Source organism: Pituophis catenifer, unplaced genomic scaffold (genome assembly GCF_029215685.1).
Source record: "Pituophis catenifer annectens isolate HBS135680 unplaced genomic scaffold, rPitCat1.0.hap2 SCAF_8, whole genome shotgun sequence".
Classification (NCBI taxonomy): Eukaryota; Metazoa; Chordata; class Lepidosauria; order Squamata; family Colubridae; genus Pituophis; species Pituophis catenifer.
The window spans coordinates 71,155,627-71,181,923 of record NW_027256888.1 but is presented as its reverse complement, the minus strand read 5'-3'; the positions used below and the strand labels follow the sequence as shown (position 1 = coordinate 71,181,923).

The 26,297-nt window shown below is 42.2% G+C and overlaps 1 protein-coding gene across 1 annotated transcript in view; it reads left to right on the top strand.

Moving 5' to 3' along the window:
• The window catches only part of ARHGAP24 (Rho GTPase activating protein 24), a 51,684-nt gene that overhangs the window by 12,115 nt on the left and 13,272 nt on the right, over window positions 1–26,297 (top strand). Inside the window, exons 2-5 of the mRNA XM_070949166.1 lie at window positions 6,350–6,413; window positions 17,200–17,332; window positions 17,477–17,550; window positions 20,728–20,849. Of these exons, the coding sequence (XP_070805267.1) occupies window positions 6,350–6,413; window positions 17,200–17,332; window positions 17,477–17,550; window positions 20,728–20,849 (393 nt within the window). The remainder of the gene's footprint in view (window positions 1–6,349; window positions 6,414–17,199; window positions 17,333–17,476; window positions 17,551–20,727; window positions 20,850–26,297) is intronic.

Below are 26,297 nucleotides of genomic sequence, written 5' to 3'. Positions count from 1 at the left end.
TTACCGGTAGATGTAATTCCCCTAGGTCAACTGTGACCCAGATGTTGGTCTTAACCAGTGGTGGGATTCAAATAATTTAACAACCGGTTCTCTGCCCTAATGACCATCTGTGTAAGCATGGCTCAGTGGTCATGTGACCGTGTGGACGAGGCCAACTCAACATTACTCACGTCGATGGGCGCTTCACCTTAGCTGTTACAATGTAATAAGGGTTAACCAAAGAGGCAGTTTCTGTAAACAAGGCAATAAAGATTAGTCTAGAAACAACAGCAGAATGTTTCCTTCCTGCCTTCCTTACAGGATTAGCCCTGTAAAGTGGAAAAAAACAAAATAAGATTTCTTCCAACAACCGGTTCTCCCGAATAGGTGCGAACTGGCTGAATCCCACAACTGGTCTTAACCCATTTCTCCATCTTTTGTTGAAAGAATCAATCACTGTTTGGAAGTTCATAAGCTCTGCTGGTGGTTTAACCTTCTAGGCATTGTAATTGGACCTGACATGGTTTGTGCATCAATTTAATCCACAGTGAAATGCTTGCGTGAAAATATATCCATATGAAATCCTTTTTCGTACAGATGTGCGCTCCTTACTCTGTAACAATTCTACGCCTAGGAGTTTTCTCAAGAGAGATAATGCTGAAAAGAAAGTTCCAGCTGAGCTCCTGCGATTGTATAGATTAAGCACATTTTTGCTGGGCTCAGCAACTGTCAGTTAAGTGGTGGCTATTCTTAAAAATGGACCTTGCAGGAAAACACAAGTCGGCAAAAGAATCTTTGCAGAGTTTTGCTGTTCCAGTGTCTTTCTGACCTGCTATTCTGTACTTGCCTGAAGGCACAAGCTACTCAACCTTTTCACGCTATGGCAAATTACAGGCACCCATACAAGGCATGTATTTGCAAAGAACGGTCCTGAATTGTACCCTTATCTTCTTTAAAATAAAATGGAACAAAAATATAGTTGCCAGTTTCAGTTGAAATTAATCATTTGCACACACCTGAAATATGTGCATGTCCGCATATTTGCATGTACATGCATACATTTCCCCCCCCCCCAAAAAAAGGGTAGGGCCAAGAACAAATATACACTAATTAAGTTAAGAACTACCAATTAAAGTTAATTTCTTGAAAAATGAAATGTCCCAATTACAAAAATTGTTCTCTATCTGCATATGGCAACCAATCTCTTTCTGAGACACAGCCCAGTTTCACACGAAGAAATGAAAGAGCACACAAACACACATACACACATAAACACAAACACACATTCCTTTCAGCAGGGCCAATTCCCAAAATGAAGGAAATGATGGAGGTGAAATAAGAGTAAAGGGGAAGGGAGTGGGAGGGGCAAGGGAAAGGAGAGGAGAGGAGAGGAGAGGAGAGGAGAGGAGAGGAGAGGAGAGGAGAGGAGAAGAGAAAGAGAAGAGAAGAGAAGAGAAGAGAAGAGAAGAGAAGAGGAGAGGAGAGGAGAGGAGAGGAGAAGAGAAGAGAAGAGAAGAGAAGAGAAGAGAAGAGAAGAGAAGAGTAAGAGAAGAGAAGAGAAGAGAGAGAGAAGAGAAGAGAAGAGAAGAGAAGAGAAGAGAAGAGAGGAGAGGGATGGGGTGGGTTGGAGAGAAGAGAAGAGAAAAGAGGAGAGGAGAGAGAAGGGAAGAGGAAGAGAAGAGAAGAAGAGAAGAGAAAGGAGAGGGGTGGGCGGGGTGGAGTGGGGTGGGATGGGATGGGGTGAAGAGAAGAGAAGAGAAGAGAAGAGAAGAGAAAGGAGAGGGGTGGGATGGGGGTGGAGAGAAGAGGAGAGAAGAGGAGAGGAGAGAAGAGAAGAGAAGAGAAGAGAAGAGAAGAGAAGAGAAGAGAAGAGAAGAGAAGAGAAGAGAAGAGAAGAGAAAGGAGAGGGGTGGGATGGGATGGGGTGGAGAGAAGAGGAGAGAAGAGAAGAGAAGAGAAGAGAAGAGAAGAGAGAGAAGAGAAGAGAAGAGAAGAGAAGAGAAGAGAAGAGAAGAGAAAGAGAAGAGAAGAGAAGAAGAGAAGAGAAGAGAAGAGAAAGGAGAGGGGTGGGATGGGATGGGGGTGGAGAGAAGAGAGAGAGAAGAGAAGAGGAAGAGAAGAGAGAGAAGAGAGGAGAAGAGAAGAGAAGAGAGAGAGAAGAGAAGAGAGAAGAGAAGAGAAGAGAAGAGAAGAGAAGAGAAGAGAAGAGAAGAGAAGAGAAGAGAAGAGAAGAGAAGAGAAGAGAGGCACAACATCAGACTGAGTAGGGAATAGCTAACTGGAGAAAGAAAAGAAAAGAAAGATAATCCCTTTACAAAAAAAGTTAAGTTTACCAGGCAAGAAACACTTCCAAGCTAATCTTCAAATCATCTGCTACTGTAGCCATTTATTTCTTGTGCCCAATATTTTGTTTTCCGCACTTTTTTTTATACTTATCATGCCCCTCTCCCCCCCCCCAAATACTGATAATTATTATAGGGAGGACTTTTTATGTCTCCCCCCCCCTTTTAAATACCAATGTGGTTATAACCCTTCATTAATTTTCTTCATTTCCTAGAAGAAAAAGTGTAAAAGGCCATCACTCAGCCTAAGGGACTTAACTTCTCACTTCTGTACCTTACTGGCAATTTAAAATTGATCAGGGATCTTATCCTACAAGTCTGTTTGTCTAAGACTCACCCCGTGCAACCCAACAGAGCCACTGGTTGACACAGGATGCCAGGTTACCTGTTCAGCTACCTGTTGCTCACCTTAGCTTTTTTCTTTTTTTTTAATTGACATTTACAGATCTTAGGTAGAGGCAGCAGTCACTAATAGTATTCCTTTGGTTTTTCACAGACATACAAAATTTAAGTAGGAAGATTCAATGCTGGGAACTTTAAATGTCCCCGAATGTCCTTCGGTACAGGTAGTCCTTGACTTATGACCACAGTGGAGTCAAGATTTCTGTTGCTAAGCAAGACCGTTATTAAGTGACTTTTATTCCATTTTATAGCCTTTCTTGCCACGTTTGTTACTGCAGTTGTTCAGTTAGTAACACAGTTGTAAATCAAATCTCGTTTCCCCATTGACTTAGATTGTCAGAAAGTCAGATCCTGGGACACTGCAACCATCATAAATACCGGTCAGTTGCCAAGCATCTGAATTTTGATCATAGGGATACTGCAACAGTCATAAGAGTGGAAAGTATTTTTTAAACAGTGAGTTTGTTTATATAGTAGTGGCCAAAATTGTGGAAACCTATTGGGAAAAGTGTATTTTTGAGCTTAGATGGCTAATAACACCACTTTTTTTGGGGGGGGGGGGGAGTTTCAAGATAATCCTATTCCACTGCTGGAATTGCCTGGGAATAACCCAGACATTAATCCAATTGAAAATCTATGGAGCCGACTAAAGAAACTTGTTAGTCAGAAGCGATCCAGCAATAAAACCCAGTTAATAGAAGCAATCCTTTAATCTTGGTTTCACATGATAACAGCTGCAGAACTAAAAGACTTGGTTCACTCCATGGGAAGACATTGTAAGGCCGTCATTCATGCTAAAGGTTACCCAACTATTAACTAGCATGGTGATAATTTTTGTATGTCTCGTTTTTTTCTACGTGTTTCACTTTTCTTCTTTATACTGTAACTGCTATTCTAATACCAAATCCTTCATAAAAGTTATTGCATTACATTCTTGATTAAATTATCTTTCCATTGATGTATAATTTTATGGTACTACTCCAAAAAGAAAACTGGTGTTATTAACTAGTTTTAGAAAATACACTTTTCCCAAAAGGTTTCCACAATTTGGGCCACTACTGTATGTTAGGGTTTTTTAGTTCACTACTTTATCTTCAATATCTTTACTTTTTTAATCTTCCCCATGGAAATTATCCAGTGTGCAAGAAGACAAAGCACTGGTGGATTCCATGAACGATACAATGTAGGGAGAACGGAATATAAATACTTAGAACCTCTCTGTATTCATAATCAGGATTGCTTCAAAGCGGTCTATTGTTTAATTGTATTTTTATGGGTTTCCACAGTTGACTTCTTTTATTGTTTTGCTTTGATACAGTACATAACATGTTATAGCTTTCTAACTGGAGTGTGAAGAGGTGGGACTGAATTCAAGCAGGTCTGATTATATTGATATGCATCTTCCCAGTAAACAAAACTATGACATATATTTCCTAGAGTTTGAATGCATGTCTATTCAAGAAGCAGTAATAACGTGCACACTGAAACCAATTCCACTTGAACATTCTCATTAACGAAGACGACATCACAGCTAAAGCATGTACTGGTTTTTGGCTACAGTTTTAAGAGTGCCTTGAAGTTAGAGCAGGAATGTTAGTTTCAGCAGTGCAACAATTAGGAACTTCTAATTGTGTGGGTTTTTTTTTTAAATTCTCTGCTAAGGAGCTAGAGATGTTAACAAAGCTCACATTTTCTTTCTGAAAATGCAAGATTTCATCGGGGTGGTATTCACTTACTTTCCCTACCAGTTCGCAAATGTGAGCGCGCGTGCGTGCGTCCATACATGCACATCCCCATCCACGCATGTGTCTGGCCTTCCGCGCATGTATGCTGCTGGCGCACGCGTCTTCTGCATATGCGCCCAGCCTCAAAAATGTGCCTAAATAGGAAGGCGTAGAGCCAGGGCAGTTGGGCAGGTCCACACGTGATTTCATTTCCGCTACCGGTTCGGACAAACCAGTCTGAACCGGCTGAATACCATCTCTGGATTTCACCCTTGTTAAGCATACAGTTGGGGAAGGTGAAACGCAAGGGAACTCCTTGTGGGCTGAAGGGTGGGTGGGCCACTGTATCTTTCCGACTGCTTGTATTTATTAACTCCGAAAAAATGTGTACAAAACACAAATTGTTTGTGTTTTGATGAAGATACCGCAAATGTTGGATTAAAACCCTATATATTGTCTCTTCATCTTACAAGTGCCAGGATTGTCCATTTCATTTCAGAGTTACAATATAAAGCATCCCTTTATGAATCCATAAGGATGTTTCAACTGTACACCTGTTGTCTACACTTTTCTACATCCACTTTTATTAAGACTGTGACTCAACTTGTATTTGGTAACCATCATTTATTTAGAACATTGCTGCATTGCAGAATCAGAGTTGAAATGGAATTTAAAGGCAGTCCAATTCAACTCCTATTTTGACTGTTCGCAGTCCCATGGACCCCCCTCCTCCATTGACTCCCTGAGTTTGCCCAAATTCATGTTAGTTGCGTCGATGATGCTATCTAATCATCTCCTCCTCTGCCGTCCCCTTCTCCTTTTGCTTTCCATCTTTCCCAACATCAGAGTCTTTTCCAAGGAGTCTTCTCTTCTTATTTGGTGGCCAAAGAACTTGAGCTTCAGCTTCAGTCCTTCCAAAGAACAGTCAAGGTTGATTTCCTTTAGGGTTGGTTGATTTGATCTTCTTGCAGTCCAACAGACTCTCAAGGATCTTCTCCAGCACCACAATTTGAAAGCATCGATTCTTCAATGCTCAACCATACACTTTGCTGTCTGAAAATCAGGCTGAAAAAATTAGGGAGTGCTTCTCTCCCTCTCCCTCTCTCTCTCCCTCCCCCTCTCTCTTTCTCTTTCTTTCTTTCTTTCTCTCTCTCTCTCTATGTCTGTCTCTCTTTCTTTCTCTCTCTCTCTCTTTTTCTTTCTCTCTGTCTCTCTCTCTCTCTGTCTCTCTCTTTCTCTTTCTCTCTCTGTCTTGCTCTGTCTCTCCTTTTATTGGCTCCTCGGACTACCAGCAAAATGATACCAACTATAGCATGAATCTGGTGGCAACTGCAGGTTCTTAGGTGAGAAGCTATGAAGTGTAGCATGAAAAGAGAATATCAACAGATAGATGGAAATTTTGGAGATGTGCTTACTATCCACTAATTCTATGCCCTTAGTGAACATCGGCTGACCTAATGAATGATTTGTAGCATAGACCAAGCCAGGCAGAAAGTAGCTGCTGTCCAAGGTTCTGCTGTCTCTGCATTTTTGTATTTCTCTATCCAGTTTCAGCCAAAGACTTCAGGAAATGAATTGTGCATATTAAATTAGAAGCAAGACAGAGAACCCAACATCACAGGATAAGCTGTATACTTAAGTTGCTCCCAGTCTCAGATTAGTTAATGGTTTGCAAATTCTCCCTTGGAAGAATTAATAATTAAATAGCTGGCTCCCGGTTAGCAGTACAATTTATCACACAACCTCAAAGCACTTTGCAAACATTAATTAGTAAAACGTTCCAAGTGTCATGTGAGCAGAAATATGGAAGTGCATGGGACATAATTCTTTTTCTTTTTAAATTTTGCTTGGTGCAATAGGTTGCAAAAACTCTATAATTCAACCTTTTTTTTTTTAAACTAGCCAGACATAACCTGGTGGACTGTGAGTCTACTGAGTCGCACATAAAGGAGAAAGACATTCTGGGGTAAGCTGAAAGGAAAGCAGTAATGATGGTCATTGACATGGAAAGCAAGAACGAAATAGTACTAATGAAAGGAAGGGCAATTAATAGGGATCTACCTACCTACCAGCTGCCTTAATACCCTTCCTTTCCTAACCTACAAAATAGATAAGGTAACTATCATAACACAACAGAATCAAAACTTTTATTTAGTTTTTGTTTATTCATAGCTTTATAATCCCCAAATCCACCAATTCTGGCTATGTATAAGAGTCAACATTTGAAAACAGCATAAGAATAATCAAATCTATATTTTTAAAAAAATACTCACTGCCTGGATAATTTTAGAGATCTTTAAAATGACTTGTTGTATATATGAGCTGCCCATATTTGAGGACTGACTCTCAGAGAGAGATTTAATTTTTGAATTCAGGGCAAGAACTACTTAGAGTGCTAACTAATACATTACACTGCAACAGATATTGAAAGTAGGGTAGTGATGGACCTCTGCAAACCATTTCTGTGGATTAGTAGGGTATTTGTATCTACAGCCTTGAATGGTTGCAAGTTATTTGATTTTCACCGTATCCCTGAAGAAATTCAGGGAAGACATTTTCTATCCTGTTTTATCATCATGTCATAACTGTGAGGTAAGTCAAGTTGGGAGAGAGAAACTACAGTACTGGCCAAAATTGTGGAAACCTTTTGGGAAAAGTGTATTTTCTAAAACTAGCTAATAACACCACTTTTTTTTGGAGTAGTACCATAAAATTATATATCAATGGAAAGATAATTTAATCAAGAATGCAATGCAATAACTTTTATGAAGGATTTGCTATTAGAATAGCAGTTACAGTATAAAGAAAAAAAGTGAAACATGTAGAAAAAAACGAGATATACAAAAATTATCCCCATGTCAGTTAATACTTAGTTGGGTAACCTTTAGCATGTCTTACGGCCTTACAACGTCTTCCCATGGAGTGAACCAAGTCTTTTAGTTCTGCAGCTGTTATAATGTGAAACCAAGATTGAATGGTTAATTCTATTAACTGGGTTTTATTGCTGGGTTGCTTCTGACTAACAAGTTTCTTTAGTTGGCTCCATAGCTTTTCAATTGGGTTAAGATCTGGGTTATTCCCAGGCCATTCCAGCAGTGGAATAGGATTATCTTGAAACTCAAAAAAAAAAAAAAAGTGGTGTTATTAGTCATCAAACCTCAAAAATACACTTTTCCCAAAAGGTTTCCACAATTTTGGCCAGTACTATACAGGTATATGTGTAGTTTACTTTATGGCTGAGTGGAGATTTTAACACAGGCTCCAACTATATCAATTATAACAATTTACAGTCCCTTTTCCATCTTTCCTGAAGAAAGACAGAATAGTTTCTGTCAATTGCTGAATAGTTGCTGCTCAAACATATATTCCATTACAATATTATTTGAGAAGCCAGTGAAATGATAATTTGAGCTTATGTTTTAGAAATACCATCTTTTTTTTGGTATATAAACTTTCAGTAATAAACAGGAAATCGATTGGAAGATTTATGGTTTGTGAAAGTAATATTATTTTTTAAAGATTTTTTTAAGGGAAGGAAATTTCTTTTCGACCCTTCTCTGATTGTTATTGCTACATGAATTGGGAAGATTTTTGGACTAGGGAAATATTTGAGCTGTCACCAATAATGTTATTAATATTTACATGGGAATAACTTTCCAAGGTTCCAGAAAAAGTAGGTCTCAGAAGAATTTAAGAGTGAGCCAACTGAGATTGCGGATGTTTGACTGGAAGAGTATAATAATAATAATAATGTTGTTATTGGTTGTGAAGTCATGTATGACCCATTGCGACTCCATGGACAACTTTCCTCCAGGCCTTCCTGTCCTCTACCATCCCCTGGAGACCATTTAAGCTCACACCTACTGCTTCAGTGCCTCCATCCAGCCACCTCATTCTCTGCCGTGCCCCTTCTTCTTTTGCCCTCAATCGTTCCCAGCATTAGGCTCTTCTCCAGTGAGCCCTTCCTTCTCATTAGGTGGCCAAAGCATTTGAGTTTCATCTTCAGGATCTGGCCTTCTAAAGAGCAGTCAGGGTTGATCTCCTCTAGGACTGACTGGTTTGATCGCCTTGCAGTCCAAGGGACTCGCAGGGGTCTTCTCCAGCACCATAGTTCAAAGGCCTCAATTCTTTGACACTCAGCCTTTCTTATGGTCCAACTTTCAGAACCATACATTGCAACTGGAAAAACCATAGCCTTGACTATACGCACTTTTGTTGGCAGGGTGATGTTTCTGCTTATTAGTATGCTATCTAGATTTTCCATAGCTTTCCTCCCCAGGAGCAAGCGTCTTTTAATTTCTTGGCTGTAGTCCCCATCTGCGGTGATCTTGGAGCCCAGGAAAATAAAATCTGTCACTACCTCCATTTCTTCCCCATCTATTTGCCAGGAATTGAGATAATTCCGCATATGGAGTCTACCGCCAAGAAATCTCAATAATACTGAGTATCAGATGAACACAACACAGTTTAAGTTCTGCCATTAATTGAAATACTGCATTGTGTTGGTAATAGCACATGTTCTTGGGTGCTTCAACGTTATTAGATTTGGTCACAAACTTTGAAATGTATGTCTTAAATCCCTATAATCTTACCTGCATAAAATCTAAAATTGAAGTGACATTGTGGAAATTAACCAGAGGTGGGTTTCAGCAGGTTCTGATCAATTCTGGAGAACCGGTAACGGAAATTTTGAGTAGTTCGGAGAACTGGTAAATACCATCTCTGATTGGCCCTACCCCCATCTAATCTCTGCCTCCCGAGTCCCAGCTGATCGGGAGGAAATGAGGATTTTGCAGTAACCTTCCCCTGGAGTGGGGAGAGAATGGAGATTTTACAGTATCCTTCCTCTGCCATGCCCACCAAGCCATGCCACGCCCACCAAGCCACACCCACAGAACCGGTAGTAAAAAATTTTGAAACCCACCACTGAAATTAACCCAATAAGAGCCAGAATGTAGCAGCCTTGTGCTCTTGCAAGAACTCTCATTGTGAGAATAGGATTGCCAGATTTATTATAAAGTGTGATCCAGGCAAAGAGATCCATAGGTTTACATATGGAAAGTGATCAGAAAACCAGAAGTATTTATCATGCTCTATTACATTGTATCCTAGCTTTTTCTCTGTCTTTTTCTGAGTCATCAGTGTGATGTTTTTGCATGCTCTCAACAACTAAAAGAAGTTAGGATTAATCTAAAACATAATGCCCATCTCAACGTCATCTTCTGAAGAAGGATTTGAAATCAAGGCCACCTTGACTGAACACTCTGCATCTCCTATACTTCAAAGCTTCTTATGCTTTTGGAAATGGAAAGTCGCTTGTTCAGATCATTAATACCATGTGCAATTACCTGAAACATGCACCAGCAGGCTGTCGCACAAAACATAACTGTGTTGCCATGGCTCTCTTTTGTTGCTTTCCATCCATATAGATCAATCTAATTAAATGTTCAGTAAACTTGTACCCTGGCTAGTTATCAGCTTTTGCAGGTGCACCTTCAAAAGCTTCATTCACTTTGAATGCAAGTATGAATGGTCAAAATGCATCATTTCTTTAAGATTCAAGATTTAACACTGGTGGAATAAGTAAGCAAAATCTAGTAATATCGTGTTCTTTTCCAACTGCTGGACCACAAGTGTCCATCAACGGCATGTTCCCAGTTAGCTCTTGTGTTATAATTTACATTCACGGGAAGGTGAATTAAAACAAGAAAGGCAACACATTTCAAAATTATGAAAGAATGTGTTCTGTCCCCGTCTCACACACGCACACAAACAGTCAGCCAAGGGTTAAATAAAACTTGCAGACAATAAATTCCTTCGATAACAGGATTGGCAGCAACCCAGTAGCTGCTTGCCAAGAACTTTACTCACAGAGGGAGGTGTTCCTCCTCCGTCAGATAAACCAAAACAAATACACAAAGTTAAAGAATTGTCAAGTCCAGTCCGTATTAAATCTAAGGCAGGCAGATAACGTAGTTTCAGAGATACAATGCGACTCACTAGTTGTTTAATTTTGTCCATCACAGAGCCTGAATGGCCACCACACTCCCTTTTATCCCCTGTGGTCCAGTGGCTCAGCTTAATCTCTGGCATGCCTCCTTTTCTGCTGCGTGCACTTGTCTCTCTGACGCTGGCGTGGATCCAGCCAAGACTTATCTCCATCACTGTTCGACTGCGACTGTTCAGAGATACCTGGCTCCAATCTCTTCTCCCTCGGGAGACACCTGAGGCATTGCCAGAGAGGAGGGTCCTGGAGAGAGAGGCCTGGCCAACTCCTCTCCTTCACCTTCGGAGTCTTCTCCCTCCGATAAGATGGGCTCGGGGGTTGGAGTCACAACAGAATGATTCTATCCCAGGTCCTGGGTGTTTCTCTTGTTTCCTAAATTCTATCTCTGTATCAGAAACATTACAATCTAGCAGCTCCTAAGGGTAAGTTGAATATGCGTCTGTCGTCACTGAAGAAGCTTCTTGGATGAGAAGCGAAACATCTTCAAGGAAAAACCAGAAAGTCCAGTTGCCTCTTGCAAAAGCACCCTTGGGAGTCCAGTGTTGGAATATCCACAATCTCTGGAGGCAAGTTGTTGCACTGATTAATTGTTCCAACTGTCAGGAATTTCATCCTAGTTCTAAATTCTCTCCTAACAAACATAGAATCCTTATGCCTCTCTCTCTTTGCCTTGCGCTGAGAGCATAAAACACTTTGTAGAGATGTCAGTCTTCCCAAGTGACATAGGTGATATAACCAGATGAGCTTACCTTATAATGTAGTCTTACGTTATTGTAAGGCTACATTGAAAAAAAATCTTGCAGGTCTAAAAGTGCAAATCTTCTGCTGTCTCCTTTACAGCATGTGAAGCTAGGGAAGGTCTCTTCTGAGACTCTTTTTCCACCCATTATGCAGCTGCACGCCATGCCCTCTTTTATCTGACCGTGTTCTAGGCAGCATCTCTTCACCCTATCTCTCAGAGTCTATCTCACATATCATTAGAAAAGGAGAGGAATCTGTTCTGACCTAGGATTACAGCACAATCTTAGTCCCCAAAAAACCTCGTTTATTGAGACGGCTGTGAATTATAGTCATTCACAGCCCATAACGATTCACAAACAGTCTGTGCAGATTCCGACAGATGCCTGCTCGAGTTGACACAGTCGTTCAGGGTAATGTTGATAAGCACCCATCTTTATCTCCCTTGAAACGCTGCCACAGACCTAATTGCCAATTAGGTTTTGCAAGGCCAAATGTAGCACAGAGTCAAGCAGGACTTCTCAGAGCTTGAACCGACTATATGAACAAATTGCTTCCTGCAAAGGCTCACGTCTGTTTGCTCCTCTTTTATGTCTTATGGGAGGGACCAATCAACTCCAAGCCTTGCTCCCGAGTCGCCCTTTTTTTTCTTAATTGTTCTTGCCTTCAGGCAGCTCTGCGCATGCGCACACTGGGCATGATCTGTCCCCGTCCACACACACACACAAACACAGCCAGCCGAGGGTTAAGAAAGTACTTGGCACACACACAGGTCGTTATCTCAAACTTGGCAGCAATATAATCACCGTCTGCCAAGAGCTTTTACTGCAACAGATAACATAAAATTACATACGCATTGCAAATAGTCCAGCAAAACAAAATCCTTTTCGGCAGCTTCAGACGTTGTTCAAGTGACTAGCCAAAGTTCGTTTTTGTTCATCACGGAGTTTTACCAGCCACCACCCTCTCTTATATAGTCTCTGGGGTGTGGTCCAGTGACTCAGTTCTAATCCCTAGCACACCTCCTTAACTGCTGCAACCGTTTATCATGCCTTCGTTGGCGTGCATCCAGGAATGATGGCTCTCCTTCGCTCTCATCCGAGACACCTGGCTCCTGGCTAATCTCCTCTCCCTCGGCCAGCACCTGAGACAGTGCCAGAGAGGAGGGGCCTGGAGAGGGAGGCCTGGCTGACTCCTCTTCCTCATGTTCGGAGCTTTCTTCCTCCGATGAGATAGGCTCAGAGGGCGGGGCCACAACAGGGCACAGGCTCACACTGTTCTTCTGCCTCACTGATGTCAGACTCTGGAGGCTCCAGAGGCAGCACATAACTACCAGATGGCCCTGGCCCCATCTCTGCCTCCGATGCAGAGCCCTCATCCAAGCCTCCCCCAGACTCCAGGACTGGCCCATGTTCCTCCACAACCTCCTCACTATCTGACTCTGCTGCCAACTCTGCTAGTTGCCGGCGGGCCACAACAGAAACCTGTTGCCTCTGGTTAGGTCTCCCTCTGAGTCCCTAAAACCAAGGGACTTTTTTTTTAAAAAAAATCACTAGGTTGCATTAACAGAGGGATAGAATGAAGATCACGTGAAGTATCAGTATTGCTTTATAAAGCCTTAGTAAGACCACACTTAGAATACTGCATCCAGTTTTGGTCACCATATTATAAAAAAGATGTAGAGATTCTGGAAAGAGTGTAGAAATGAGCAACAAAGACGATTAGAAGGCTAGAGGCTAAAACATCTGAAGAACGGTTGCAGGAATTGGATTTGTCTAGTCTAGTGAAAAAAAGAACAAGGGGTGACACGATAGCAGTGTTCCAATATTTGAGGGGCTGCCACAAAGAAGAGGGGGTCAACCTATTTTCCAAAGCACGAGAAGGCAGGACAAAAAGCAATGGGTAGAAAATAATCAAGGAGAGAAGCAACCTAGAACTGAGGAGAATTTTTTTTTTTTTAAATTTGATTTATATGCCGCCCTTCTCTGGAGACTCAGGGCGGCTTACAATGCGCTAAGCAATAGCCTTCATCCTTTTGTATATTTATACAAAGTCAGCTTATTGCCCCCACAACTGGGTCCTCAATTTACCTACCTTAGAAAGGATGGAAGGCTGAGTCAACCTTGAGTCTGGCGAGATTTGAACCTGCAGTAATTGCAGGCAGCTGGTCTTAATAACAGGGTGCTTTAGACCACTGTACTACCAAGACTCCTGACAGTTAGAACAATTAACCAGTGGAACAGTTTGCCTTCAGAACTTGTGGTTGCTCCATCACTGGAGGCGTTTAAGAAGAGACTGGACAACCACTTGTCTGGAATGGTACATGGTCTCCTGCTTTTGCAGGGGGTTGGACCAGAAGACCTCCAAGATTCCTTCCAACTCTCTTATTCTGTTAAATGCCAGCCACAAAACTCCAGATACCATACACAATTCTCTTAAGCTATGGCCCAGATGAATTGAAATTTCAAAATGGTGGGGGGATATTTATGTGTTCAGCTAGCCAACATATAATGGGTAGCTTCTGTTAAAAAGGAGCAAAACATTGAATTACACAGAAAATGGAGAGGAAATCAATCTAATTTAGAAAATAGCAGTCATTGTTCAATACTCCCTGGTAATTTTGAAGCAGCCGTGTAATAATATTACTTTGGCAAAATGAGTTTCTGTACAAAAATTCAGCTTGGCTTAAAAGCTGCCCGGTGATAGTTTTCCAATTAATGCATTTCACAGAGCTCAGTTATGGGTCGAATTTCATGTTGGTACATTAGAAGAGAAAGAGAAGCAGGATGCATCGGAATACTGTTACGAAAAAGGTGCTTTAGCTAAAATCAGTAGACACTACTTAATGCATTTAATAGTTAGCAGTCCTACTAAAGGTGTCCAGTGTACATATAAAATTTGCCAGAGGGCAGGCATGGGTGATCCATATCCTACCTGATGAATTTGATATAAAAGTGATAGGTCTTCAATAAAGATTCAACACCCACCATCTTGCAGATTCTGTCCCTTCTCCAAAGATGGCCCTGAGTCTTACACACATATTTTTTAATACATATTTTGTAATGGTTTTGGCCAAAGAACTTGACGTAGGGGATATGAAACAAGTTCAATTTAATATTTCGTGAGGAATGAAGCAACCTGAGATGGCTGTGCGTAATTCACAGATGAGAGCCATTTAAAGCCAGGAATTTTTGTTTAAAATTGAAAAATTTCAATTCAGTTGTTCTGAATCTTTTTTATATCTTGTTTGAATCTGTAGGTAAGGCCACCGTTCTATTTTAATTCCCTGTGTTGTTAATCCCTGATTAGATTTAAATTTCCCTTGCCCTTCTAGAAGCTCTTTATATGTTACTATTCTTTGTAAATCAATTAAATTAGGGTAGACCATTGCTTCCATAGTAGATATCCATCTGGGGATTTTTGTATAGAAATTTCTTTCAATTTTCATCCAAATCTCTAATAAGGCATCTCTCACCTGGTGTCTCTGGAAATATTTGTGAGCTTTGTCATGTCAGCAACAGTCTTGGTATTCATGGAAATTGTATAGCGTATTTTCTCAAGGTCATGCTATCCTTATTGTAGGCTCACCATAAGCCATGCTGTATTTCATCAATTTTCGAATAAGCCATAGTGGCTTAGTTCATGCATGCCATACTATGCCATAAACCACGACTGACAACCCACAGTGTCAAGCCAGTAAATTAGAATATGTGTACTCCATGTAGAGTGTTTTTAACTTGGGGGGAAATGGTTTTTCTTTTATGTTTTATCTCCTTCTGGTGATGCAATTCCTCTTTTTCAGCTATCATATAATATCCGAGAGCAGAGGATTCCTCACTACTGAAATATGATTCTGTCTCAGCTTTCATTCCAGGAAGTTCTTCTTTTAAAAATTAAAGAACACATATGATTCCATGTACTTAAATCCTGCCTTCAAGGTGGCCATTAAATTCAGTATAACAGTAATTCCCTGCCATGAATAAATAAACTTTGAGCTTACAATTTCTACCGTCTTATTTTACAAGAGCACCATCTAGTGGGCCTAGAGGGAGCCAGCATATTTTCCAAGGCTTTAGCTATAGCAATAGTAATAGCACTTGGACCTATATACCGCTTTACAGTGCTTTACAGTCCTTTCTAAGCGGTTTACAGAGTCAGCATATTACCCCCAACAATCGGAGTCCTCATTTTACTGACCTCAGAAGGATGGAAGGCTGAGTCAACCTTGAGCCTGGTGAGATTTGAACTGTCGAACTGCAGCTAGCAGTCAGCTGAAGTAACCTGCAGTAGTGTGCCATCGCGGCTATCTGCCTTACTGGAAAAAAAGATTGATTGATTGATTGGTTGGTTGGTTGATATTTTGGTTTTTCCTGGGGTCACCCGATTTAGTGACACTAATTGTAATTTTCATGATAGAAAATTAGCTGACTTTCCAATCTCAAAAATAAAGTGATATCAGAAGAATTTAGGATTTGGTTTGGAATCTTTTGGAAATACACTACAGAGCAGGGGTGAAATCCAGCAGGTTCTAACAGGTTCTGGAGAACCGGTAAAGGAAATTTTGAGTAGTTCGGAGAACCGGCAAATACCATGTCTGGTTGGTCCCAGAGTGGGGGGGGAATGGAGATTTTGCAATATCCTTCCCCCCAGGAGGGGAGGGAATGGAGATTTTGCAGTATCCTTCCCCGGAGTGGGGTGGGAATGGAGGTTTTGCAATATCCTTCCCCTGCCACACCCACCAAACCACGCCCACAGAACCAGTAGGGAAAAATTTTGGATTTCACCCCTGCTACAGAAGTATAGACTACTACACTGTAAGCAAAAAAAAAAAGTCAGTTAGAAAAAGACAATAGTAAGCCACCTCTGAACTGTTGTTGTAACTCTGTATGGACGTGAAAAGTTTTATGAAATCATTGTGTCTCTTAATTCAACTTGATGGGGACTTTAGTCCTTGACTTATGATCAGTCACTCACCAACCATTCGAAGTCACTAAGGATCCCCACCCCCCAAAAGGTACTTACAACCTGAATTCAAAGTTCTGATGGTCACTGCCATCCTCAGCCCCCACCCCCCCGGATCACATGACTGCATTCTGGGCACTCAGAAGCTGGCCTGAATTTATGACTATTTGCAGTGTCCTGCTCAGATGACCACAGTTGATGAAGCTTTTGCCAAAACATTGCAGCAAAAATGGCCCAGAGCAAGCAATGCTTTCACTTTAGGACCATGGTGTCTTACAACCAAAAAAGGCTGTAAGATTAAGCCGGTCACGTGTGTGACCTGTGTTATGACCAACACAACTTAAAACCACAAGAGGGCAGACTCCGTTATGGTCATAAGTCAAGGAATACATGTCAGTTGCTAAGTGCTGGAAGTTTGATCATTGGACCACAGGGATGCATGCGTAAGTGTGCAAACAGTCATAATTCACTTTAATTAGCGTCATTGTAACTTCGAACAGTCACTAAATGAACTGTTGTAAGTTGAGGACTAGCTGTACATAGGTTTTCTGAATAGGTAATATGATTTGCTTTAGAACAGGGGTGTCAAACTCAAGGCCTGGGGGCCGAATCCAGCCTGTGGGGTGCTTTGATGTGGCCCGCGGGGCCACCCTGGAAACAGCAAAGGACCGGCCCACAGTGCCTCTGCCAATGAAAATGGAGCTTGTGAGGGCCGCGTGTAGCCCTCACAAGCTCCATTTTCACTGGCAGAGGATTGCAGGAGGCTATCGCAGCCGAAAACGGAGCTCAGGAGCCCGTTTTTCCTGTCACTCAGACCACCACAGGTGTCCCCAACATGAGTGACGTCAAGCTGGCCATGCCCACCCTGCCCACATCCAGCCTGCCCCCCCCCCGAGGTCAAACACAACCCTGATGCGGCCCTCAATGAAATAAAGTTTGATCCCCCCTGCTTTAGAAGCATCCAAAGAGGTCTGAAATGGATACGAGGTGTTCCGAGATCTAATCTTACGTTTACAACTGGATATTTTCTCTTCCATTCCTGCAGAAATACAGATGTACACACAGTGGCCTCGTTGTTGAAACTCTACCTCAGGGAGTTGCCGGAGCCGGTTATCCCATATTCCAAATATGAAGAGTTTCTCTCCTGTGCCAAAATGCTCAGCAAAGAAAAGGAAACGGTGAGTTTGGTCTCTCAGTTTGGATTGATGTTAGTACCCTTATCTGGGGATTTCTATCTGAATTTAGTTCCTAATTATTTGCATGGGTGCTGGATATTTCTCCATTTTCACTTTTTTTTTTTTTTTTTTAACATATTCACACAGGGACTGAATGAATTAGCAAAGCAAGTGAAGAATTTGCCGCTCGTCAACTTTAATCTACTCAAGTACATTTGCAGGTAAATCATCCTGATCCAAAAACAAAAAAACAAACCATACTATGCCTGTGCGCCATATATCATTAGACAGCTCAATTGTTTACAGCACTTTCATTAGGATAATTGCAGACTAGTTGATTTTTATTTATTTATTTATTTTGGTCTCTGAATCCTTATTACAAGTATGAGAGGCTACGGTATATGGAGACTACAATCCAGTGATGAAATGTAAAATTTGTTACTACCGGTTCTGTGGGCGTGGCTTGGTGGGGGGGGTAATGTGACTGGGTGGGCGTGGCCAACTTTTTTTTTTTTTTTTACTTTTAAAAGCATTTTTTCTACAACCTCTTCGGCTGAAGAGGTTATTAAAAAAATGCTTTTAAAAGCCTCCGACGATCCCAACTGAATTGCCTGATCATCGGAGGCTTTTGTTTTCTTTTAAAAGCATTTTTTTTTTGCTTTTAAAAGAAAAAAAAGCCTCCGATGATCAGGCAACCCAGCTGGGATCGCCAGAGCCTTTTAAAAGCATGTTTTTAACAACCTCTTCAGCTGAAGATCGCGCAGCTCAGCTGGGTGTGGGAGGGGGAGGGATTTTTGCTACCGGTTCTACGAATTACCCGCTGCCATCGCTACCGGATCGGTTGATCCGGTCCAAACCGGGAGCATTTCACCCTGCTACAATCTCTGAGCATTGGCTGGAAATGTTGAGCCCTCCAGGGCCATCATATCAGGATATATTACATCGATGAAATCTAGCAGTTCCACCCACTTCTATTTTATTTATTTATTTATTTTAATTTGATTTATATGCCGCCCTTCTCTGGAGACTCAAGGAGGCTTACAATGCGTTAAGCAATAGCCTTCATACTTTTCTATATTTATACAAAGTCAGCTTATTGCCCCCACAAACTGGGTCCTCAATTTGCCTACCTTAGAAAGGATGGAAGGCTATCCAGGATTGAGCCTGGCGGGATTCGATTTTACTTTAATTGCAGACAGCTGGTGTTAAATTACAGAGCTCTGTCTGTTGAGCTATCCAGGCTCCATATTTAGCAAGATGTAGTAATTTCCCAGATTATGATTACCTGGACTGCAATGCTATGATGTTTAATCTAATGGTCTTCAGATAGGCTTGATTGTGGTTACCATCATCCTCTACAAGAGGGGTGTCAAACTCAAGGCCTAGGGGGAAGATTTGGCCCCCAGGGTGCTTAGATCTGACCCGTGGGGCTGCCCTCGAAACAGCGAAGGACCAGCCCACGGTGCCTCTGCCAGCAAAAACTGAGTTTGGGAGGGCTACATGGGGTTCTGTTTTCACTGTCAGAGGCACCGTGGGCCGGTCTTTCCCTTTTCGCTGGCGGAAGGCTAGCAAAACAAACTAAAAACAAAACAAAAGGAGAAATGTTTCCCCTTTTGCATTTGAGCATGCAAGAAGGGACAGGAAAGGAGAAAGGGAAAGAGGGAAGACAAAGAAAAAGAAAAAGAAGGCAAGATGGGAAGAGAGCAAGGAAGGAAAAAGAAGGAAAGAAGGGAGGGAAGGAGGGAGGGAGGGAGGGAAGAAAGGAAGGAAGGGAGGGAGGGAGGGAGGGAAGGAGGAAGGAAGAATATAATGAGAGTGAGGGAGGATCTGAGGGAAGTCCTATCTTAGCACTTGGCCACCACAGGTGCCCCCAACACGAGTGATGTTGGGCTGGCCACGCCCACCCTGGCCACACCCACCCCAGCCCCCTGAGGTCACACACAACCCTGATGCGGCCCTCAATGAAATCAAATTTAACACCGCTGCTCTACAGCAAAGTCTTCTTACCAAAAATGATGGAAGTTGTGATCCAGTCCCTCCAGAAAGCAGCATGGCTTATCCTAGCTAGAAGGGAATCACGACAAACACTCAACAAAACTGTGTTATTGGATGAGCAGGTGGTTGGAACATTAGAAAAGCATTTTTGTGCCGGTACAATAACATTTGCATTGATTCTTTTACATGTTATTGGCGTTCTGCTTTTGGAAAGGAAGGGTGTATAAAAACGAGGGCGATCATTTTTGAGGGAGATGTGCAGTTCAGAAATATGGGGGGGAAATAATTGATTAAATAAAAACATATAAGGATTTATAAAAATGGTAATAAAGCTTTGTCCTTAGATTTATAACTGAAACTTAGTCGAGATGTATGTTCCATTGATTTCAGTGAGATGCATTAGATGGGAATTAGACTAAGTCATAGATCTGGGTCAGGGGTGAAATCCAGCAGGTTCTGACAGGTAGCAGAAATTTTGAGTAGTTCTGAGAACCAGTAGCAGAAATTTTGAGTAGTTCGAAAAACTGGTAGTGGAAATTTTGAGTAGATCGGAGAACCAGTAGCAGAAATTTTGAGCAGTTCGGAGAACCGGTAGCGGAAATTTTCTAATTTTTATCTTTGTTTCCTTTTGACTTCATTTCTTTTCTTTTCTTTTTTTTCCAAATTCAAGCAAGGAAATTTTCTGTGGACAAAATATAATCAATTGCACCAATGGGTGTTTCAAAGATGAGAATCAGATCAATCCTTGGAGAATAAGGTTTTTTTTTTTAATCTTCTGTTCCTCCTTCAGGGATTATCTGTCTTTCTCCATTTCTTCACCAAAGATATTTTCTGTGTCTTTTCTCTGCTTCCAATATAAAAGCAGCTCCAGAGAATAGAACAGGGAGTCCAGTTCAAGAGAATTTATGTATGCGATTCCTAATTCTATTTAGCGTGATTTCTCTAATGAGAATAGGGACGCGGTGGCTCAGTGGCTAAGATGCTGAGCTTGTCAATCAGAAGGTCAGCAGTTCAGCAGTTCAAATCCCTAGTGCTGAGTAATGGAGTGAGCTCCCGTTACTTGTCCCAGCTTCTGCCAACCTAGCAGTTCGAAAGCACGTAAAAAATGCAAGTAGAAAAATAGGGACCACCTTTGGTGGGAAGGTAATAGCGTTCCGTGCGCCTTTGGCGTTGAGTCATGCCGGCCACATGACCACGGAGATGTCTTCAGACAGCGCTGGCTCTTTGGCTTAGAAACGGAGATGAGCACCACCCCCTAGAGTTGGGAACGACTAGCACGCTTGTGCGGGGGAGCCTTTACCTTTACCTTATCTAATGAGATCCTGTCATCATATATGACTGAATACTGGACTTTCACTTTCCTCCTGTCCTACCTACCCCTGGTTCCTTGAATGTCTGAATAGATTCCTGGATGAAGTTCAGTCCTATTCTGGAGTCAACAAAATGAGTGTGCAAAATCTGGCGACCGTGTTTGGCCCCAACATCCTCCGTCCCAAAGTAGAAGATCCTCTGACAATCATGGAAGGTAAGTCGATGAGGGTGAAAATGATAATGCAAATTGTCCAAATTCCATGAAGTGTTTTGAAAGATTAAGATACAGCATGGGTAGAATGTTCTTTTCTCATGCTTCGTTAAATGCATAGAAATGATCTGAAGCAAACGCTCGAAGATTACATTTTTTGCTAGGTGGCATGGCAAAATTGTAAAATTCTCTTACCCAGTACAGGTAGTCCTCAACTTACAACAGTTCATTTAGTGACTCTTCACAGTTACAACGGCACTGGAAAAAGTGACTTATGACTGTTTTTCACAGTTATGACTTTTCCAGCATCCCTATGATCATGTGATCAAAATTCAGTCACTGGTTCATATTTATGACGGTTGAAGAGTCCCGGGGTCATGGGATCCCCTTTTGCGACCTTCTGACAAGCAAAGTCAATGATGAAGCCAGATTCACTTAACAACCGGGTTACTAACTTATCAACTGCAGTGATTCACTTAACAATTGTGGCAAGAAAGGTTGTAAACTGGAGGGAAACTCACTTAACACATGTCTCACTTAACAACAGATAATTTGGGCTCAATTATGGTCATAAGTCGAGGACTGCCTGTACTGCACATGAAGGATCCATACCGCGCACTGAAAAACAGCTACATATCACAAAATATAGCTAATTTCAGCATTTGAGTTTCTACAGACAAGAAGGATTTAAAGCCGATAATCCATACATTCCAATTTCTGAGCCCGTCTAAATGCTGTAGAGATTGAAATAAAGATAGCAAACTCCAGATATAGTAATGGGGTAATTATTGGAACAGCCACTCCACATCATCAGTGGCCAGCAGAGCTGGCAGCAGATTTGGACAGTGAGGAGGTTGGGGAGGAACATGGGCCAGCCCTGGAGTCTGGGGAAGGCTCTGACGAGTGATCTGCATCAGAGGCAGAGATGAGGCCAGGGCCATCCGACAGTTATCAGCTACCTTCGGAGTCAGACATCAGTGAGGTAGACGAACAGCTGGAGCCTGTTCCCAGTGTGCGCATGCGTAGAGTTGCCTGATGAAGGTGTTCTGTCCCCCTTCCTCACACAGGCAAACATAATACCAAGCATGCCTGCCAATATTTTATTAGGTAAACAGATTAGAATTCTTGGCAGACCAAGGTTTTGGCAGCAAACTGCCGAATGCCTGCCAAGACCGTTTTCACTCCCATAAAGCAGAAGAGGACTTATCTTCAGTCCATTCCAGGAGCAACAAATTATCCATGAGACAAGAGTTTAGTCAATGTTCAGTCCAAAATATATCCAAGCCGAATTTCAGAGATCACGATGTGACTTTCAGGGTTTAACTTTGTCCGTCGCAAAGCCTGAAGAGCAATCCCACCCACTTTTATTCCTGGTGGGGCGTGGCTCTGTGACTCAGCTCAATCTCTGGCCCTGCCACGCCTCTTCCGTTGCTGCGCACGCTTCTTCCTCCAACGCTGCCTGGGATCAAGCCAGGATTCATCATCCTCGCTCCCTATCAATTGGTGCTCCGATATGCCTTCCTCCTGGCACATCCCAGGCTGTTCCTCCTGGCCTTCGGATGGAACCTGAGGCATTGCCAGAAAGGAGGGTCCTGGAGAGGGAAGCCTTGTCAGTTCCTCCCCATCACCTTCTGAGTCCTCTTCCTCCATGAGGACAGGCTCAGGAGTCGGGGTCACAACAGAAGGGAACAGCTAAAGAACAAGGGTCGACTTGGGAGTAAGGCCACAGGTGGACGATGAAGGGCCCCTCCCATAGGGAATAAAAGAGGAGCGAAAGGGGAGGGGTGTTTGCAGGAGACTGTTAGGTTCAGCTTGTAGCTTACTCCTAACTTGTTGGTCAGGCAATATATCTGTTTCTTTAAGAAACAACTGAGCCACGTAATCAGGGTTTGCTGAACCCTGCAATTAGGCTACAGTGCATAAATAAGCAGCACAGAGAAGCATTCCTTCTTCCTGATTGATCCTGTTACTGTTGCTTCCTGCGTCTTTCTGCTGATTGGTGTTAGACTGGATTGGTATATGGTACTGTATACCGAGAGTTACTAAGGTCTGTTTGCTTTGGTAAGGGAAGATACTTACTGGACTGATATTACTGTTTATGACCTTGGACTGTTTTACTTACACCGAGACTGCTTCTTATCTTGTATATAAAGTATTTTTCTCACACGAGCTACACGTTTATCTCCTTCCCTGTGTGTTTCTGCTCTGCTCGTTGCACAAGCAACAAATACTTTTTACACACACCCTAACAGAGACAATTAGTTCATTTCTGCATTCTTGCCAAGTATTGCGGCATCTGAAAGATATCGGCCTGACCACTCTCCAAGCCTGATAAAGGTCGGTCATTGTGAACTATTTTGAAAGACTGTGGGAGAGGAAAGACTTTGCCGGAGAGGAATTCACTGTAAATTAAATAAAAGGGGTTTATCAGGACGAGGACTTGGGCTTCGTGCTGCTGGGGAAGCCTAGCTCAGAACAGGACCCTCCCTAGTTTTCTAGAAAGTAAAATGAAAGGAATGGAGAAATATCTCAAAGGTCCTGTTTCAAAAGGCAACTGGACTTTCTCTTGAAGATGTTGGGATGTCGTCATCCAAGAAGCTTCTCGTCGGTTCTGATGAGAAGTGAAACATCCTCAAGGAAGAACATAGAAAGTCCAGTTGCCTTTTAAAGAAGCATCTTTGAGACAACTTGAATGACTATCTCCGTAGATGAGCGGGGAAAATACTTACCGTCTTATAAGATTCTGTTAATATAACCTTACAAATAAGATAGAATTCGTAATTCTAGTTGGGCTCTTGCTTGGATTACTTCACAAGGTAGTTCACATAGATCTTCTCATTTGCCAAGTGTTACTTAAATAATCCAGACAGTGATTACCATATTTTTTGGAGTATAAGATGCACCTTTCCCCCCCCTAAAAGGGGGTGAAAATGTAGGTGTGTCTTATACACCAAATGTAGCCCTGCCCACCCACTGGCCCCCACCCTTTGGTCTCTGCCTCCCAGCAGTTTACCTCCTTCCAGCAGCAAACAGCAAGAAGAAACAGCTCCTTTCAGCTTCAGCACAGCCTAATTAGCACAAGTTGATTGGATCTGCCTCCCGACTCTCAGCTATTTTGCTCTCAGCTGTTTTGCAGGGGCCTCTGCTGCTTGCTGCAAGGAGGTAAATTACTGAGAGCAGATTTTTTTTCCCCTTGTGCTAATCAAGCTATGTTGAAAACGAAAATGAATGTAAAGCAGGCTGTTTGCTGTTTGCTGCAAGAGGCAAAATTGCTGGGAGGCAGAGGCAGATTTCTTTTTCTTGTTTTCCTCACCAAAAAAGGTAGGTGCATCTTATAGTCCAGAGTGTCTTATACTCCAAAAAATATGATATACAGTATATAGCAACAAAAGCAATTAAAATTATCTCCTTTTCTCCATTTCTTTACAATTATGGAATTCAATTCCATTCAATGAAAGCCAGATTCTAAGGATAATAGGAGGGATAAAATTATTGTCCTTCTAGCCTTGCCCTCTCTCTTACTGTTACATAGCCCTTTCCAGCTCAAGTGATCTATGATTCCAGCTGGACATAATTGGAAAAAAACTAGATCTGGGTTGGCAGAATGCAGATCTGCATATCCTGCACATAGTTAGTCATTTAGAATATTGGGGAAAATGTTTTACATTCCAGTGGTTTGACAATACCAATATTAACGAGCTTGTCCATTGCTTTATGCTGCTGGAATGATAAATAAATAAACATAAATACACAAGGGACTCGAAAGAATTGTGAACTCAATTGAGTTCTGGTAGACTCCCTAAATTGGTAGTCTTAGAATTAATTCTAAATATGTATGTAAGAACAGGTGCATGAAAATTAATTTTAAAGTGGAACCAAATGCTGGAGGGACGTGGTAGCCTCTGCTTTGCTAGACGACTTCAAGCAGACACATTTGAGAGGAGTGTAAATTCCTGCACCAAGAAAATGGTTGGATCTAGTGATCTAAATCAGGGGTCTCCAACCTTGGCAACTTTAAGACTTGTGGACTTCAACTCTCAGAATTCCTCAGCCAGCAAAGCTTTGCTGGCTGAGGAATTCTGAGAGTTGAAGTCCACAAGTCTTAAAGTTGCTAAGGTTGGAGACCCCTGATCTAAATGATCCTTTCAAACTCTGTGCTTCTATTCCAACTTTAATTGAGCTCTGGATTCTAGTTAAAAACCGGAATCCTTCCTTCCACACCTAAAGACTCCCCAGCTCTCAATTAGATAAGTCTCTAACATTCTTGTCACAATATTAAAGTCTAATTATGAAAGTTAAAGCACTTCAATTGCTTCCAAAGATCCGGATCTAAGTTTTCATCTTAGATGCATTTTAGCAGTAGCCACTTAGGCTTATATACTGCTTTACAGTGCTTTTACAGCCCTCTCTAAGCGGTTTACAGAGTCAGCCTCTTGCCCCCAACAATCTTGAGTCCTCATTTTACCGACCTCGGAAGGATGGAAGGCTGAGTCAACCTTGAGCCTATTTGCCAAATTTGAGATTCAAACTGGCAAATTGCAGGCAGTCGGCAGTCGGCAGAAATACCCTGCAGTACCGCATTCTAACCACTGCGCCACCACGGCTCTTTCTAACCCATTAAAATAGCGGGGGGGGGGAAATGGGCATATCTATCTTGTGCCTGCAGATGTTCAGATTGTCCAGGTCAGTGGTGGGTTGCCCCCAGTTCGGACCGGTTCACAAGAACCGGTAGTAAAACCAGCGGGAGGCCCGACCTACCACCTGGGATGTCGTCATCGACGATCTGCATATGCGCAGAAGCTTCTGTGCATGCAAAGAAGCAAGGCGCGTGTGCGAGCAAAGCATGCGCGTGTGCGCGATCCCATTGCAAAGCGGTAATAAAGGTAAGTAGAACCCACTCCTGGTCCAGGTGTTACCCCCAATCTGACCGACCCCTCCAGCGGCCCATTTTCCTGGCAGAGCACCACAGGCGCTCCTGACACGAGTGACGTCAAGCTGGCCACGCCACCCTCCCCCCTCCCCCCTGAGGTCAAAAACAACTCTGATGAGGCCCTCAATGAAATCGAGTTTGACACCCCTGGTTTATACTATTAAAACAAAAACATTTTAAAAATATGCTTAAAATGGCCACTCGAAGAACACCGCCCTAATTTTATTTCGAGAAATACGGAAGAAGGTGGGAAGGACTGTGAAGTGCTAGATGCCATGTTCCACGTGAAAGCTCCATAAATTAAAGAAAAGGAGCCGTGCTGTTTGGATTCCAGGAGTGTCTGAAAAATGCAGGCTTCCGATTCATTACCTGCATCTCGAATGACATCCCCCCCTCCTGACTTCCTAGAATTCACTTTGATTTATAATACCGGCAGCAGCAGAGTCTCTCCTCAAAGATTGGGATGCACTCTAGAGGCTGCTTCAAATTTCATGCCGGAGTGTTTATTTATATTGATCTTA